Consider the following 17,112-nt stretch of genomic DNA (forward strand, 5'->3'; position numbering starts at 1 on the left):
ATATTATCTCAAAAATAATAAAAAATGTGTAAATTTTTTATAAGTAATACAAGTTTTATTTTTGTATTGATATAAGCCTGTAAATATTAGGTTTGATTAGTATTGTAAATCATGTATTCATATAATTAATTATATGAAAAATTAGGACTTTGCCCTTGCCTGATATATTGACTAGTGACTTTTCTAAATGTTTTGATGCTATAAATATGTCAGTAACTATGCAAGGAATAAATTGAGATGCATGCAAACAAATTCTTGTAGAGGAAAATATATAAGCTAATGCTTAATAAAAAAGTGCATACTACAGTAATTGTCCTCTTATTAAAGAATGCAAATTTATCATGTACATATTTTTATAAAAAAGAAATAAAATTAGTTCAAACTTGTACCTAGGGTTCTATCTATGCTCCAGGTCCCCTCCCACTGATAACCCTGGGTATGGGATTGCCTTTAGGTTTAAATGTAAAATGCAATATAAAATGCAATATATATGTTGTTCAATTACATTAATTGATTGCATGTATACTTTAACCATACTTGATACATAATGAGAACAGGTATAGAATATATATATATGCATTTAATTTAGATTTGTCTCTTATAACAAAATATGATGCATTATGGCAAAGCCAGAATCATTTCAAATGTGCATGCTATACTAACATTTGAAAACAGAGTGTTAAGGTATCTTGATAAATAACAGTTTCACTTATCTTCCTTTTAATATAACTAGTTGTCTTTCTTCACATCCTTTTCTACATCCACAACTTCTTTTGGTTTAGATGATTTCCACCTTTCTTCCCATTGCTTCATCCACTTTTCTCTTACTTCTGGATTCTGTACACAAAAAATATAGGTTTAACTATTTGCTACAATGTTTATTTATACTCTGTGGAAACAATCACAAGTAATTTGAGAAGAGTACCGCTATTGAATGAATTAGTCTACAAAGAACTTATCTAAGTATTTTACCTTTTGCCACCAAGGGGGGCCAAATTTATGATGTGGAGGAAATTGGGAATAGAATGTATGCTGACAGTTGGCATATCCTATTCCTAAGCCAATGCCTGCACCAAATGTCACTGGCCAGGATTTTCCTACCAAGTTGAAGCAGTGTAGTGTTAGAAGTATACTATTACAATAGGCTATTATAATTATTAAAGATCGACCAACTTACTTTTAAAAAATATAAGGGAAAAGACAGCGCCAATAAGCGTCCCAGTACCTGTAATAAAACCAAAATACATCAATTATTCTGTATATTGCACTAATAAATCATATAAGTAGCTTGTTATACCTAGTTTTATGGTTGCATCTGCTAAACATCGATCCCATTTACGACCTAATATTTCTTCACTTGGTGCTTTTGGAGCCATATTGTAAAGTAATGAATGGTCTCCCCCCCCCGATTAGAATTGCAGTTTTAGAGATTAGTATTATTAGTATTTTTATGAAAAATAATATATTTCTTGGTGTAATATGACTACTGACTAGAGCACCAAGGACTAAAAATGCCTGTTAAAGCTGGACAATCTGAAATAATTCAGGCCAGTCAAAAGGATGAGGAATACAAGTCCTATTTTAGGAATTCTCTGGGTGAATTATTTAAAGACTTAAGTGGTATTTGTTCTAATTGTTTTTTATTGATTTGTTTATGTGTTTACATTGTTTATATTTGTGAAGAGGTTAGTAGTACTTGTGTCTGTAGTCTGTGCAGATTGTTAGTCCATAATTACTATGTTACCATCTACTTACGATAATTATTAGGCTACTTATAATCACATTGTGACTGTATCTGTCTTCATACCAACAGAAACACAGTCCTGGATCAAATGGAAAGAGGAAATTGGACTAATAGGAGATATTATTTACTATGGCGTGACTACACTTTCTGGTATGCAATTTCATATCTCAAGTGTTCTATACTAGTATCTCAGGTTACAATAAAACCTTAAATTATAAAATTATATTATCTGACTCATTATTATATAACAGAATATTTATTAATATTTTATTACAGGTTACCAAACACTAGGAGAGGAGTATTGCAGTTTAATTCAGGTTGATAAAACAGGACAAAGGATTCCAACAAAATGGGTAATGACTTTTAATGATAGTAATTGCAAATAGCAGTCTGCTTCTGTATGTAGTAAATATTCTATCTCATAATTCTAGCAAAGAAGCACAATGATTCTTACTCAAGTTGTCATTCCGTACGTAAGCAAGAAATTTATAAGAAGACTTGAACAAACCTTGCAGTGTACTAGTACACTTGATAGTCAGTCAAGAATCAAGAATATAATCCTAATTTTACTGCCACTTCTGAAGCAATCTATAAATGGTAGGCCATTCAATGTTCATTGTTGGTACTTTTGTTTCTGTGTCTTTGTCTGCCATTGAGTGATACCATTTTTTGTTTGTTTTTTTCTTTCCTTTAGTTCTCCACCAACTCCATTTGGCAACCTTTTATTTTTCAAGTATTTATTATGATATTGCAACTAGAGTGTCACAAATTCAATATGTAAGAATTAAGATGCATGTTTTTGAAATATTCTATGCTCCAGGAATGTTATACAATAACATTTTATTGTTTAGATTTTGGCCCGTGGTGTAGTTAAAAATGACTACTATAGCCCTACTTACAGGGTTTTAGGCTGGGTAACATTGTTACATTTTATCATGTCTGTTCTTCAGCTTGCACAGCAATCAATAGAGGTAAGATTCTTATATATGTGTACTAGCTCTATATATTTTACTATAATATAACTTATAATATAATCAATCAATTTCTTCCAGATAATTCCCAAAATCAAAGATATAATGAATAGCACACTGGAACTAGAAGTAAAAGCCTCTTCAAAAGAGAGTGACATAAGAGAATTTAAATGTACCTTGTGCTTAGAAAGATTACATGACATGACAGCAACAATCTGTGGTCATTTATTTTGTTGGTATTGTATTAATGAATGGTGTAGAAATAAAGTAAGTAAATGCATCTATACAGTCGCATATAAAATGTTGTATAATGTGTTGTATTATAAATATTCCTGTTTTCTGTTTGTTCATGTAGGCAGAATGTCCTTTATGCAGAGAAGATTTGCAAACACAACAATTAGTTTATTTACATCATTTTCACCCTACATGAATTTCAAATTAAAGTGTGTTAGGGTTCATTGTTATATTTCTCCATACTATGATGTTATGTATCCTATGTTCAGTGTATATTTTATATAATTCAAATACCTTAATAGATTTAGTTTTGCAAACAAACTGCTTGAAACCATTCTGTATTCTTGAGCTATTGTCAATGCAACTCAGTATAATTATATTTGTCTAACTGCTACCAACAGCACGAATCACACATTTAACAGTATAGGCAAAAGCGGCAAAACCTACAATAACAACTAAATTAGCAATAGTACTTCCTACAAAACCTTCATTCTCTTCATGAACACTTGATGTTCTGTCAGTTTTTATTTGGTCGGCATCTTCTTCCCCTCTTTCTTTTAGTTTTCTTTTAATTTCCTTGTATGTAAGTCAATGATTATTATTTTTATTAAAGCAATAATTATTAATTATATGGTTGGGTCCAAATTACACAAGATCTTACCTCGTATATCTCTGGGAATAACTCACAAAAAATTTCATTTTTAATATTAAATTCACCACTGCTTATAGCTAATTGCTTTTTCTAAAAATTAAAAAGAGGATTTCACAAATTGTGCCAAATATGACTCCAAGGAAAGATTGTTAAAGAACTGTTGCATTGGTCAAACATGATATAAATAATGGTACCTGATATTCATGTGTTTCAATGCTACCTAGAGTCGGTGATGTCTCAACCTGCAAAGTCATTGTAAACAAATTACAGGTAAATCTATTTAGGTAAAGCAATAACCAGGGTTACACTAAAGTATGCTTACCATGAAACTAAGTAGCCCTGTCAGTATTGTTGACACTGACCATGCTGGGTTCCAAGTATCAGGATGAAAATCACTTATTGATAAACATAACCTACAGAAAATTTATATAAGTTGAGACACACAATGCAACTTCAACATTGCATCAAACTAAGTAATCAACCAGCAATAATCCGGTAGAAATCATATGAACATGATTTTGAATCTTGTAAAAACCCGAAAATTATTGACAATTGAGTGATATGTATTAATTCACCTTGTGTTTGTTTTAAACCGCCCATTGGGAGTGATCATTAATATTTTGGGAGGACGAAATGGGAATTCTTTTGGGAAAACAAGTTTTCCATGATAATAACCACCCTCATATGGTGTATTTTCTGGGCCTGTTACACAGTAATGCCTGTCAAAAAAGAGAGGATTGTTTTTTGTTTCTTCTTGAATTTTCTATCTATACTAATGAATTAATTACAAAATGACATTATATTACATTTACATGATTATTTAGTATTTACCAACTGGCAACTGATACCAACTACTAAACTAAAGACAGAAGTGAAACATACCATTCCAAAATATTTGTTGGTAATGGGGCAGCCGTAACGTAAGGCACTGGATCCTTTTTTATTCTCATATAATCTTGTTTTAATCTTGAGGATGCAGTTGTGTGGACCCGCTTACTCATTATAAAAAAAATTAAAACAAAGTTTAAAATATAAACGTCACAACAACTTTATACCACCATTTTAATTCAAGTTAAATGTTTAAAATGGATACACCAGAAGATCGTAAAGTTCCATCGTGAATAGTCGTTCTGGAGTCGCAAGATTTCGTGAATAGTGGATGCATAGGAACATGTTTCAAAATATTTCCTTGGAAATGTTATCATTTCTGTCATTTTGCGTTTAAAACAACGATCTTTGTATCGATTTAACTACTGTCAGAGGAGATTGCCCTATATTTTTACCATTGGTTTACTCAATTGTACGGATTTTGTGGAAATTAAATTTGAAATTTATACGACTTCCTGGGACACAGATTTAGTTGTGTCACGTTGTGTTCCTGTATTACAAAATAATATATAAAGTGAAAACAAAGAAAACGCGAGAAACGTGAATTTTAGCTGCATGACATTCAACGGTATAGTATGCAAACCATGGCTATGTTTATGCTGATGAATTAATTGATATCCCCCATATGACATGACTATATCACTATATGCCAATCTGATTTAATATCTGAATTATCAAATGGTAGATCAAATATATATAAAGAATGGTTGACAAAGAAGTCAAAACAAATGTAAATCCACTTGAGCAGTTTATATTGTTGGCAAAAGGAGCAAGAGGAGCTGCTATTATTTCATTGGTCAATCAAGTTTTAGAAACTCCCGGTATATATGTCTTTGGTGAACTGCTTCAACTACCAAACATACAAGAGGTGATTACGTCACATGTCTTGACATTCGTTGTTGTAGTAACCAGTGACTGCACACACATGCAATATGATTAAAATTACCTGTGCTATTTTTCTTTTCAGTTAGAAAAAAATGATGGAGCTCCCTACTGGAGATTATTAAATATTTTTTCTTATGGTAGATACAGTGATTATAAAGGTAGATAATTTACTAGTAAAGATATGGAAAGCAATTATCATAAAGTTATCAGTAGTTTTATAATATTTTTCTATTCTTAGCAAACAAAAACTCTCTCCCTGAGCTTTCATCTGCTCAAACTGTTAAACTTCGACATTTAACAATCATCAGTCTTGCATCAGAATCAAAGGTATATCAGAGGCATAGTGTTTAATATGATATAGCATGCTTTCATACTCTTTGATGCATATAAGCATCATGAGAAGTCCTATGGCATGATTTAAGTCATTCACAACAACTTTTATTCATATTGGCTTTAATTGCAGTACATACCATATAATGCCCTACTTCAAGAATTAGAAATATCAAATGTTAGAGAATTAGAGGTGAGGAGGAGTAATGATACTTGTATTGAATAAATCACTTTGGAAACACTAATAGTTTTATTTTTAAAATTAAGGACTTAATAATTGAAGCCATTTATGCAGACGTAATTCATGGAAAATTGGACCAGCAAAACAGTCAAGTATGACTTATTTGATTATTTGCACAACAATGTTGGTTGGTATTTAAGCCATAATATTTCTGGTTTCTCTTAGCTTGAAGTTGAGTATGTTATTGGCAGAGATATCAAACAAGAAAATGTGAATTCTATAGTTAATGTTTTGGAAGAATGGTAAGCTGAAGATAGTACCTTGATGATTCATTATTTTCCATAAACACCAACCATCACTGAAAATTTGAACTATGCTTGGTTTCAGGTGTAGTAGTTGTGAGACAGTTCTTCATGGAATAGAAAAACAAATTCAAAGATCAAATAATTATCGAGATATAAAAGCATCACAACAAGCAAAGTTTGAATGTGAAGTATGTTCATCAGTTCTAGTAAAAATAAAAATGTTAGGATTGATGGCTTAAGTTTAATGGTTTCTTTTTAGTTGGAAAATTTAAAAGCTGCAATCAAAGCTACAGGATCACAAGATTTGGATGATAATACAAGATATGATGGTGGACAGGGCAATCCATTTATTAATCTTTCATCCCAAAAAAATCAGAGAAGCCAACCATCAAGTAGAGGGTAAAGTTTCATACAAGCAACTTTATTGACAAGATTACGTTCTTATCCAGGCGATTTCTTTCTTTAGCATAAAAGGAGCGGCCAAATTTTTCACAAGTAGAAGATAACAGTCAAATGATCTGAAGAAAAGACATAGTTCGAGACGTGATGAAGCCTCAGTAAATATGAGCATGAACATCATCATTTACACGCAAAGTACGTGCCTCTTAAGAAAGACATTCAAAGAATAAGATTAATAAACTATACTGAATAAAGAACCACAACAATTTGAAATAAAAGATATTTGCGTTATGTTCATATTTATCTTCCTCGATCTAGTAAATATTAATAAAAAAACTCTGAATAAATTAAAAAATATAGTATACTTGTTTTTATTTATTCATATACGATAGACTTTTCATCAAATGTGGTATAACAACTGCCTAAAAAAGACAAGAACACTTCTCGACGTTTTCGTCTAACTCTCACCAAAGGATCTTCGTCAGGAGAGTTAGTATGATATTTAGTCCTGACGAAGAGGCTTAAGTCGAAACGTTGAGAAATATTTGTCTATTTCAGGGAGTTGTTTACTTGTTTATACCACGTTTGATGAGAAGTTGTGTGGTAACAAATACCACAAAAAAGTCAAGTGATGTTTTCTCGAAAGGAATATACGTGCTCATTGTACGTAATACCCATTAGGGGCGTCAATTTTAGAAATCGATCCGTGTCGTGATCTTTAACATAATACAGGATTAATGATTGATGTATTTTGTGTAAGGTACATTCAGATACTGGATATATAATTGTCCATCGTCACCGGCTCATACCACAATACCTAAATTGAGATATGTTACCTTGTGTGTTTATACGACAAACACCTGAATGTTTTCCTTTAAATGACTCTGTCCATACGATCATAGGAAGATAGTGAAGATTTGCGGTAGACAAATCTTACCATAATTTCTCGGCCTAAAAATAAGTATTATCTAGAATGATTATATATTCTCTAATATCTCGTGTGTTGAAGTGTTTATATTTCATGAATTTCTTTACAATGCAAGGCATATAATTTATTTAATTTCCTGTATTGCTTTCGTGCTATGCATCATTCATCCATCCAACAGCGAGGTTATGCAAAATTTATACGAAAATCCACATAAACTCGAACCATTGGGAAACAAAGCCCCATTAAACTTTAAAGTTTGAGATAGAATCTCGTTTTATTGATGTGTAATTAAAAGTACTTAACGGGATAGGATTTGTGGAGACATCTGTTGGAGTTGTTTGACACGACAGTGAAGCTTGAAACGCGAATTGAAAAAATCTTGAGAGTTTCGGAAAGACAACATTCACATTTCAAGAATGGTACGAGTTTTTGTTCATAGAAATAGAAATTATACTTTTTGTTATTATTATATACGATTTTGGCCGAAGCGTCATTAAATTATAAAAATTCTCGTGTCGTTTTGTATTGATCAATCTTCTAGTGTAAAACTGCATATTAAAAGATCCTAATTAAGTCGAATAACTTAGGTTAAAAATTTAACCAATATTTAAGCTCTGTAAATATCAAATTCCAGCCTTTATACTCTTATTTATAATGCAGTTTGTTTGGTATTACATAACTACAATTTTTTAATCTACAATGATCAGTTTTGTCTTTTGAAAGTTAACAATTCATTATTGAGTTGGCAATTTTCGCGCTTGCAGCAGCTGCATAAAATGTTTTCATAATTTAAGGGTAAAATAAATGAGGGATTTGCTCTTGGATGAATATAGAAAACGTTGTCCCGTGATATCTTTAAAACAATCTTTTTTTAATAGGCTGGTAAATTTACCGATCAAGAACTATTAGGTAAGTAAAAAAATATATGCATTTGGCATTCAGTGGTTCAATCTTTCATTGAATGAAGGAAGCTTGGCTTGCCGGCTCATCAGTTCTCTTTTTTACAAAAGCTTATATCGATAATTCATGAAACAATTCATAGAAATCCAAAGCGTGATGGATACTTTCTATTTTCATGACATCTGACGCAAATTATTAAAGATATAGGAAAGAAGAAACAATACTAGTAGAGATGCGAGTTTAGATCATTTCATGAAGGAATGATATCAGCTACATTTATCAATGATGATATCACTATTCTAGAATACTGGCAAGCATTCAGCGTGTTTGATGTTGACGGTGATGGTACGATATCAACTGAAGAGTTAGGAAATGTTATGAAATCACTAGGTCAAAATCTGACACAAGAAGAAATACAGACAATGATCAGAGAAATCGATACTGATGGTATGACTTCATCTTCACGAGAGTAATGACTAACCTGACCAGGTTAAGAACAGAGCCTGGAGTCTTATAATAACAAGTTTTCAGAATTTCACAAGCATGCAAACTTATTATACATTTATAGCATCGACCACGAAACAACCTTCCAGATCAAAGTACTTATGAGAAACCAGCCTTCTCCGAAACCAACCGCAGTCACAGAGCATGTCGTTTATAATAGGGAAGAGAAAGCAGACAACAACCAGCACTTTTTATGACCAACCACGTCTCGAATACTCCTATCCTAGTTTTAAAGAAATTGATTACGTAACTAATGCCTCCTTTATGACGCTGGAAATCAAGTAAACGTAACAATTTATTATTTGTAGGTAATGGTACAGTTGATTTCAATGAATTTCTCTCACTCATTGTACCTACACAGAAAGAGAGTCCTCAAAACAACCTTCTTGATGCTTTCCGTGCATTTGACGTGAATGGTGATGGATATATAAGCAGAGACGAACTGAAAGAAGGATTACACATTCTTGGCGAGATGGTTACAGATGTTGAACTTAATGAATTGATAAACAAAATTGATAGTGATAATGATGGGCAAATTCGCTATGCAGGTTTGACGAACACCTACTTTCTACAGCAATATGCGTAAATTTAATTGTCACGCAAACCACTATGTTTCAATAACAGCACAATTGAAGAAGGTGAACAATCCAAAAATTGACAATTAATTACATCGCGACTGAAAGCTAACAAGAAATTATTTTAACAAGAAATTAAGTATAATTTACATTTAGTGTACCATCATGCAACAATATCTATTTTACGTATAAATATTAAACAAAAAAGGGGATTCAATAGTTTCATTATATCTAACCTAGTGCTTACATTAAATAAAAATACCATTAAATGAAAAGTGAAATTAAAACTTCGTAATATGGGAGGCAGAAGTTAATGCAGTCATCAGAAATCATTCCTGACCATGTAACCACTGGAAATGTTGATGTAAAACTGCAATATCTACTTGGAAGTCATCATTTTCACAAATTCTGAAAAATTAAAGTTATTTTTATACCTTTTAGAATTTGTCAAGCTCATGGGGATACAACAATAGACGAGAACTATGATATTGTAATATAATGCAATACATCCAATATAAGCAGATTGTTAATATAATATGTAACCTTTAATGTAAGTTGTTGCTGCAACTGTAATGTACATTTATATGGAAATAATTAAAAGCATTGTGCTTAGATGCATGTTACATTTAGGTAAACATTTATAGACTTATAAAATACCACTAGAAAAAAAGATAACTTAAAAACAGATATTAAAGTCCTTGTGTAACCCAATTAGAATCATTTCATGTCCAATTAGAATGTTTTTATGTATTCAAATATTTTATGTACTCAATGTATTCAGATATTCTGAATAAAGAATCAAACTCAAGATATCAATTGCGGTTTTTTGTTCTATTCTTGTTATTGTAAATAAAGTAAGTCACCTTCATAATTAACTTGTCCATCTCCATCAATATCAGCTTCTCTAATCATTTCATCAACTTCTTCGTCTGTCAATTTTTCACCCAGATTTGTCATCACATGGCGTAACTCAGCTGCACTAATAAAGCCATTGCCATCTTTATCAAACACACGGAATGCTTCACGGATTTCCTCTTCACTATCGGTGTCCTTCATTTTGCGTGCCATCATTGTGAGGAATTCAGGAAAATCAATTGTTCCATTTCCTAAAATTTAATATCAAGTTCCAGAGCTTGCAAAATCACAATTGGATTAAGAATGATCTTGTAAAACATTAATAAAAATTATGGAACTGAGAAATTTCACTTCTAACCATCTGCATCAACTTCATTTATCATATCTTGTAACTCAGCCTCAGTTGGGTTTTGTCCAAGAGATCTCATGACAGTGCCCAATTCTTTGGTTGTGATTGTTCCATCACCATCTTTGTCAAATAAACTGAAAGCTTCTTTGAATTCTAAAAAGCACATGAAAAATAAGTTAACAAAAGCTCCTAACATAAGGCAATTTGTTACAATATAAATTGTCACAATTATATTACCAGCAATTTGTTCTTCAGTCAGTTGATCAGCCTACATAAGAAAATATTTGGCAAATTACATAGCAATCGACTTTGAACAAGGCCATAGAAGCTTGCTGGCTTGTAAAAATGAAAATGCAATTTAAAAATAAGCATAAGATGATTAATTTTAACTTGATCCAAAAGGCAAGTTGAGATGCAATATTTTGGAAGACATAGTTTAGTCTTTCATGCAAAAGTAAAGAACAGTCAAAAGGATTCTTAACAGAATAAAATATTGAGGTACTGAGTACTACATTCTGAAATTAAAAACAGAAGCTCATCATAAAGTTCTTCAATGTATCACGCTTATTGTTCACACCTTAAAATTGCAGAGTACATCCTCAACAATATTGGACAATATTGGACACAGAAACTAAAACCTATTCTCATTTACGCAGTATTTTTTCAATAAACTCATATCCTCCGAATTTTTACCTGCTAACAGAATATTGATACCTAAAACAGAGTTCTTTACACATTGTGTACCTACAAGTGCCCTCATTTTTTACAAATACAAATTTGCACAAAGGATTTTCTAACAGGAATTTAAAATTGTAACAACATTAGGCATGAACTGACAAATAGCGTTGTGAGATAAACTGTGATACATTTTAGATTTGTGAAAGCTTCCTAGTTGGATGATTTTAAAACGTAGATTTGTGGAGACATGTTACAATTAGAACGAAAAGAATGATTTTCAAAATTGTTTGAGATTAATTAGAATTTAGAACAAGTAAAACGCCGGAAGAATTAAGCCGAATAAACCGACTTGATTAAAATCAAATCCGTAAGTTGTGGTACACCTATAATACGCCTTGCTCCGTATATAATATCAAACATGGATATATTGGCAGTAAAACAGCATTATGTCTTGCAATCAATCGCAATTACTGATGTTCAAACTTCAATGTAGCGTTGTCATTATGGCTTTTGTCAGCGTCGCGTTGTCAACAGGGACGCTTGTTACAAATTTCGTCAAATTTTACAAAATGTAGCAAAATTCTATCTTTGAAAACATTAACAAAGTATTTACAAACAGAAAATACATACCATAGTAAAGAATCTTGTTAGAAATTAATGAAATCTTAACAAACAATCTGCAACACAGTCTTGGTATTTGCGAAAGAAGCTTTCGAAAATTCTTGTCGCCCGCGCTTTTAGTACCACCCACAGGGCGTGGCGCAGCCTCGTTTGCATAGCAAATAAAATCGCAATATTCAATATTCATATGGCATGAATATCAAAATTTGGAGGCTTATTGCACATCAAATAGGCGTTTAGGCACGTCTTCGAGCAAAACGCAATCAAGTGTTTTAAGATTGACATTATATTTTTCGAATGCTTTGAAAAATTTAACTGTCTTGCAAAGCGTTTCTGTCGCATGATTGTCGCATGAGCCTGCAAATTGTATGTACATATGTGGAGGGCCTTTAAATTTTTAAATACCACAGAATAATTAATAAATACTTAAAATCGGCGACAAAAACAATCCAATATTTGACTAGAACACAAAAAAGCCTTGTAAATGTTTATGTGTATTAAACTTTAATTAAATCAGAATATTAAAAGTTTGCAAAATAAATCAGGGCGACTTTTAGACCAAGAGTTTTATCACTAGTTAGTGATTTGAATTATTTGAATATCCGAAATTAAGTTTGCATTTTCCTTATATGTCAACATCACTTAAAACCGAACAGAAATGTCAACTTTGTAACTTTGCAAAGCACAGCCTTGTCACAGTAAAAGTAACAAACTTTAAGTTAAGTTTTAAGCTTTGAGAGTATGCGATTGGTTGTTAAGTAACCTGAATGTGTTAATAAGGTAACAAACATTCTACAGGTTAAAATCGTTATAAGGGTAAATGGTCCTTCCACCAGGCTATAACACCACCCATGCCTTGAAAATGTTGTTAACATTATCAGTACATGATGTGGTTGTGGTAGGGAAGATACCTCAAAAAAAAATACGAAACAACAATCTTGAGCACACAATAACAGTAAAATTATGTAATGTTAACTAAAAGAAGTTTATATATTTATATTATATATTAATCTTTCACTCCCCCTGCCCCAACCACAAATATCTTGAAGTCAAGAGATAAGCATATTACAGATATTTCTTACTCCTATTAACAATAACAAAACTCTTTGCATCTCTAAGTTTCTAACTTGCTGTAGGGACCTTCCAGTATGAGCAATGATGTTGTTATGATGAATAGAAATCCAGTCTTAGTTTGATGTCATCATTTTCACAAACTCTACAAAAAAATCATACATTCCATATATTTAAACACTTTTCCCTGAAGGATATATAATATTTCCATGATGTTAAAAGCTCCATTCCATCCCTAAGAAAAGATATTGACTTCATCTATAGTCACCTTCATAATTAACTTGTCCATCTCCATCAATATCAGCCTCTCTAATCATCTCATCAACTTCTTCGTCTGTCAATTTTTCACCCAGATTTGTCATCACATGGCGTAACTCAGCTGCACTAATAAAGCCATTGCCATCTTTATCAAACACACGGAATGCTTCACGGATTTCATCTTCGCTATCTGTTTCTTTCATTTTACGAGCCATCATTGTGAGGAATTCAGGAAAATCAATTGTACCATTACCTACAAAAAAGGTGATAAACCATCATTGCAATTCAGGTTAGGCAAGATATATAAAACAATATTCATGGAGTTGTCTAATAAATATTGAAGAGGTATTCCAAAATAGCAAAATTACAGGGATTTATAGTAGTTTATACTATAATTTTAAGTGCACAACCCAGAAACAAACTGTCAAATCAGATATATAAAAAGCATTGGAATCAGTTCACTTTGATCATAACCCAGTGCGTATCATCATCTTTGACAGAGCTGTTTGAGGCATTCTAATAACATGAACAAAGCAAAACTATATTTTGTTACCATTAAAATCCTCAGACAACCTGTGAGTATACTCACCATCTGCATCAACTTCATTTATCATATCTTGTAACTCAGCCTCAGTTGGGTTTTGTCCAAGAGATCTCATGACAGTGCCCAATTCTTTGGTTGTGATTGTTCCATCACCATCTTTGTCAAATAAACTGAAAGCTTCTTTGAATTCTATAAAAATATTTTACTGTTACTATGCAGGATTACTTATAATCTATTCTAAAAGGAGTTTCTCTTCAAAACATATCATCCTAACTAAATTAGGTGTAAAGCAATAATTTCAAACATGCTCTGTCATAAACATGGTGGGAACTTTACTTCATATAATTTTACAAAATATATTTCATTGACTATATAGCTATAGAAAGTCACAAACATCTGTGAAATAGCTCCCTCATGCAATATTGTTGCAAAAACCATTTATCATGTGCGATAAAGAGACACAAATGTCAATACTTTGCACAAATGCTATACCTATTCAACCATCATATGGTTAAATGTCAGTATTTATTTCATCAAAAATGACAGGGAATATACTATAAGACACTAGGTTTTAGCAGCTAAAAGCTTTATAAGCCAATTACTCTTGCTCTGCTGGACACACTAACATGTCCAGTAAAATTTCTTTGAATCTTTTTGTTCCCTTTCTTTAAAGAATTCAGGACTTAAAGTTATATAAAACTTCAAATGTTAAAATCTTACCACCCATAAGATATACAGGAAATGTAAAGTTTAGTCAATTTTCCTGAAGTCAAGCACAGATTAAAACACCTTCACCAAGCCACAATAAAAAATCTTATATGTAAATTTTGACTGGCAACCTACTAAGCAATTTTATTCAAATATTTACCTGCAATTTGTTCTTCAGTTAGTTGGTCAGCCTAACATTGAGCACAAAAATAAACAGAGGTCATGTTGACATTTTTTTAATATAAACATATCACAAGCATTCAGAGTAAACCAAAAAAAGACTAACGAGATATCTGAAAATATTGTACAACAGAGTCACAGCATGATTAACATATAGTAAGGGTGGATTTCCACTTGCAGAAATTGTTTGCTAGTGAAATATTTGCATTCTTTCTTTTGAATTCGAACAGCATAAATAACTAATTCAACTTCAATAGAAATATGTAGAACCTCTCATTAGAACTAATGAATGACATACATTTGTTTTTGGACTAAGATTCCTTCTGAAACTGAGATTTTTTAATGAAGTAATGAAAGTTTATGATTTATTGTGACATTATATACTAAACAATTTTTTTGTCAGGGGACTGGGTCTATGTTTACAAGATTGCCTTCAGTTGGGTGGAGTCTAAAGTGCATTGAAACTGATAGTTGCAGGTTTATAAATTTATCATGCACTTTAGCACAATTGAATATTTATAAGAGCTATACTGGTAAATTTTCAGTAGTCTTTTCCAAAGTTATAGATACTAAACGACAAAGTAGGCCTTGCAAAAAGCAAATTTTTAGCACCTTACAATGCAATTTCTTTACAGAATATATTAATTTTTTGGGCCAATATTTTCAAAACTGAGCATTTCCTTGTATCAAGGAAGTTCCTATAGCATGACACAGCAGTATAAAACTTGTGGTGCATGATGTGGAAATTTCCCTATCCTAAGGACATCACCACACTCTAAAATTCTACAGCAATAGAAGCGCCTGCAAAGCGATTAGGGAACCCACCATGAGGCTCAAGTTTCACACATACATAAAAAAATTCTTCTAAAAGGCGGTACACAATAAAAAGTTTGCTAAATTTTCGATATATTTTAACACTAACATTTGGAGTTCATGGTTAGGTTTTTATTTCTTATTACATTTTCATTACAAAAAAAGTCAAATCACACATTTTAAACGTGACCGTGTGCCGAGAAACGGCCAAACATTTGAAGCAACGCGAAACGCCAAAGGTAAAATAACTTAGATACTAGATAACACATTACACATTTCAGAAAATTACTCATAATACTTACCATTCTTTGGCAGAGCTTGAAATGAAAAGTTTCTTTACCAAATTCACCGAGCACCACCGCTAGAAAATACAAGACACGAGAAACAGCCTTCAACTTTTAAATGTTGAAGCGTGCTGTAACACCGCAGACCAATGCATGCACGGTAGCCTCATTTTCATGTAGAAACCCCATGCAAAAAAAATATTTCGTAGGCGCCAAATGCGGTATATTTTATAAACTTGATGCATAAAATAAAAATCTTATAAATCAATGAGGGTAAGAAATATTTTTTTATTGACGTAATTGGAAGATTTGACCAAAGAACGTATATTTTTTCTTTTATATTAATGATGCATAGCTGTCGCATGAGCCCGCAGTACCGTGAAGGAGACGTCAAGTCACCGCTAGTTATTTTTGGGTTTGGCAATTTTTGCGACAAATTGCACAAACAAGTTAATATTTCATATTGTATAAAAGATAAAACAAATACTTCTTTTTAATATTTTTTAGCATAAGTAAAAGTTTTACTTGAAAACAGGGGCGGACTGGCACATCGAGGGCCAACCCCGAAGCAGTCTAAAATTAAATAAAAGCGATAGTGATTCAATGACAAGGGGATATTGGGGAATGGGGGCCAAATTTCCATCTTGGCCGATGGCGATGGCCCAAATCATAAACTGCCCTTGCAAGAAAAAGCATGGTCTGAAAATCGACATCTTATAAACCCAAGCTTCGTATTTCTGCATTGCCATAGCCATATAGTCTTATAGGTGTATTTTATTTAAAATTGGGACTACATAGTCATAGCCATAGGCGATATTGGAATCACTGACACTGCTTTCAAACTGGTGTATAACGGGGCAAAAGTCAAAACTTATATGTAAAATGCAACGACATTCTTATTATTTCATTTTTTGAAATGAATAGACTCCCACTTCTCATCGCCCCCTTTGCATATAACGCTGACTCATGACCTTTTCACAGCCTTTTCCAGTGGATAACAGATCATGGTAGTCTGTCGAGAAACTTGAAAAGATAAAAACTGATGCCTTTTTAACTACTCCCACAGAGGAGAAAATTACATGCAATGTACAACTACAGATGCAAAGTTTATATTTATTTTCATGATCAAACTTCGAATCCAACTACATAGCGCCACATGGCACTGATACCGACAATAGCGGTGAGCCTGATGTAAATTTTGTCAATGATAATTGTCAAATTGTTATGCAAAATTAACAAAATACGTGTAAGCCAG

At 32.2% G+C, this 17,112-nt stretch overlaps 6 protein-coding genes across 6 annotated transcripts; 3 read left to right on the forward strand and 3 right to left on the reverse strand.

Annotated features, from left to right (window-relative positions):
- Positions 1 to 3: 3 nt before the first annotated feature.
- Positions 4 to 1,424, reverse strand: LOC114518301 (MICOS complex subunit Mic10-like). The gene is made up of 4 exons (XM_028538275.1): positions 1,298 to 1,424; positions 1,178 to 1,225; positions 973 to 1,097; positions 4 to 837 (listed from the first exon to the last, which is right to left on the reverse strand). The coding sequence occupies exons 1-4, from the start codon at positions 1,374 to 1,376 to the stop codon at positions 730 to 732; spliced, it is 360 nt and encodes a 119-aa protein (XP_028394076.1). The 5' UTR covers positions 1,377 to 1,424; the 3' UTR covers positions 4 to 729.
- Positions 1,425 to 1,491: 67 nt separating this feature from the next.
- On the forward strand, positions 1,492 to 3,204 carry LOC114518288 (peroxisome biogenesis factor 10-like). Its single transcript, XM_028538255.1, has 8 exons — positions 1,492 to 1,620; positions 1,814 to 1,894; positions 2,021 to 2,097; positions 2,176 to 2,341; positions 2,439 to 2,521; positions 2,596 to 2,715; positions 2,797 to 2,982; positions 3,071 to 3,204. Exons 1-8 carry the CDS (start codon positions 1,512 to 1,514, stop codon positions 3,143 to 3,145), a joined length of 897 nt encoding a protein of 298 aa, XP_028394056.1. The 5' UTR covers positions 1,492 to 1,511; the 3' UTR covers positions 3,146 to 3,204.
- LOC114518295 (ubiquitin-conjugating enzyme E2 J2-like) lies at positions 3,162 to 4,686 on the reverse strand. Its single transcript, XM_028538267.1, has 6 exons — positions 4,484 to 4,686; positions 4,177 to 4,320; positions 3,924 to 4,014; positions 3,796 to 3,843; positions 3,611 to 3,691; positions 3,162 to 3,525 (listed from the first exon to the last, which is right to left on the reverse strand). Exons 1-6 carry the CDS (start codon positions 4,600 to 4,602, stop codon positions 3,334 to 3,336), a joined length of 675 nt encoding a protein of 224 aa, XP_028394068.1. The 5' UTR covers positions 4,603 to 4,686; the 3' UTR covers positions 3,162 to 3,333.
- A 62-nt stretch (positions 4,687 to 4,748) lies between these two features.
- Positions 4,749 to 6,924, forward strand: LOC114518289 (COP9 signalosome complex subunit 7b-like). The gene is made up of 10 exons (XM_028538256.1): positions 4,749 to 5,057; positions 5,175 to 5,357; positions 5,457 to 5,532; positions 5,613 to 5,701; positions 5,838 to 5,897; positions 5,972 to 6,037; positions 6,111 to 6,187; positions 6,273 to 6,378; positions 6,450 to 6,589; positions 6,657 to 6,924. Exons 2-10 carry the CDS (start codon positions 5,193 to 5,195, stop codon positions 6,694 to 6,696), a joined length of 819 nt encoding a protein of 272 aa, XP_028394057.1. The 5' UTR covers positions 4,749 to 5,057; positions 5,175 to 5,192; the 3' UTR covers positions 6,697 to 6,924.
- An 824-nt stretch (positions 6,925 to 7,748) lies between these two features.
- LOC114518299 (calmodulin-like) lies at positions 7,749 to 9,540 on the forward strand. The gene is made up of 4 exons (XM_028538270.1): positions 7,749 to 7,936; positions 8,396 to 8,426; positions 8,721 to 8,864; positions 9,230 to 9,540. The coding sequence occupies exons 1-4, from the start codon at positions 7,934 to 7,936 to the stop codon at positions 9,505 to 9,507; spliced, it is 456 nt and encodes a 151-aa protein (XP_028394071.1). The 5' UTR covers positions 7,749 to 7,933; the 3' UTR covers positions 9,508 to 9,540.
- A 10-nt stretch (positions 9,541 to 9,550) lies between these two features.
- On the reverse strand, positions 9,551 to 15,981 carry LOC114517914 (calmodulin-like). The gene is given in 9 exon segments (XM_028537764.1): positions 9,551 to 9,904; positions 10,360 to 10,602; positions 10,710 to 10,853; positions 10,938 to 10,988; positions 13,198 to 13,215; positions 13,339 to 13,581; positions 13,918 to 14,061; positions 14,741 to 14,771; positions 15,876 to 15,981. Coding segments are annotated over 9 exon segments (906 nt in total). The 5' UTR covers positions 15,879 to 15,981; the 3' UTR covers positions 9,551 to 9,875.
- Between the last annotated feature and the right edge of the window lie 1,131 nt (positions 15,982 to 17,112).

The sequence above is a fragment of the Dendronephthya gigantea genome, unplaced genomic scaffold, assembly GCF_004324835.1.
Source record: "Dendronephthya gigantea isolate DGI-Jeju-01 unplaced genomic scaffold, DenGig_1.0 000010F, whole genome shotgun sequence".
NCBI lineage: Eukaryota > Metazoa > Cnidaria > Anthozoa > Malacalcyonacea > Nephtheidae > Dendronephthya > Dendronephthya gigantea.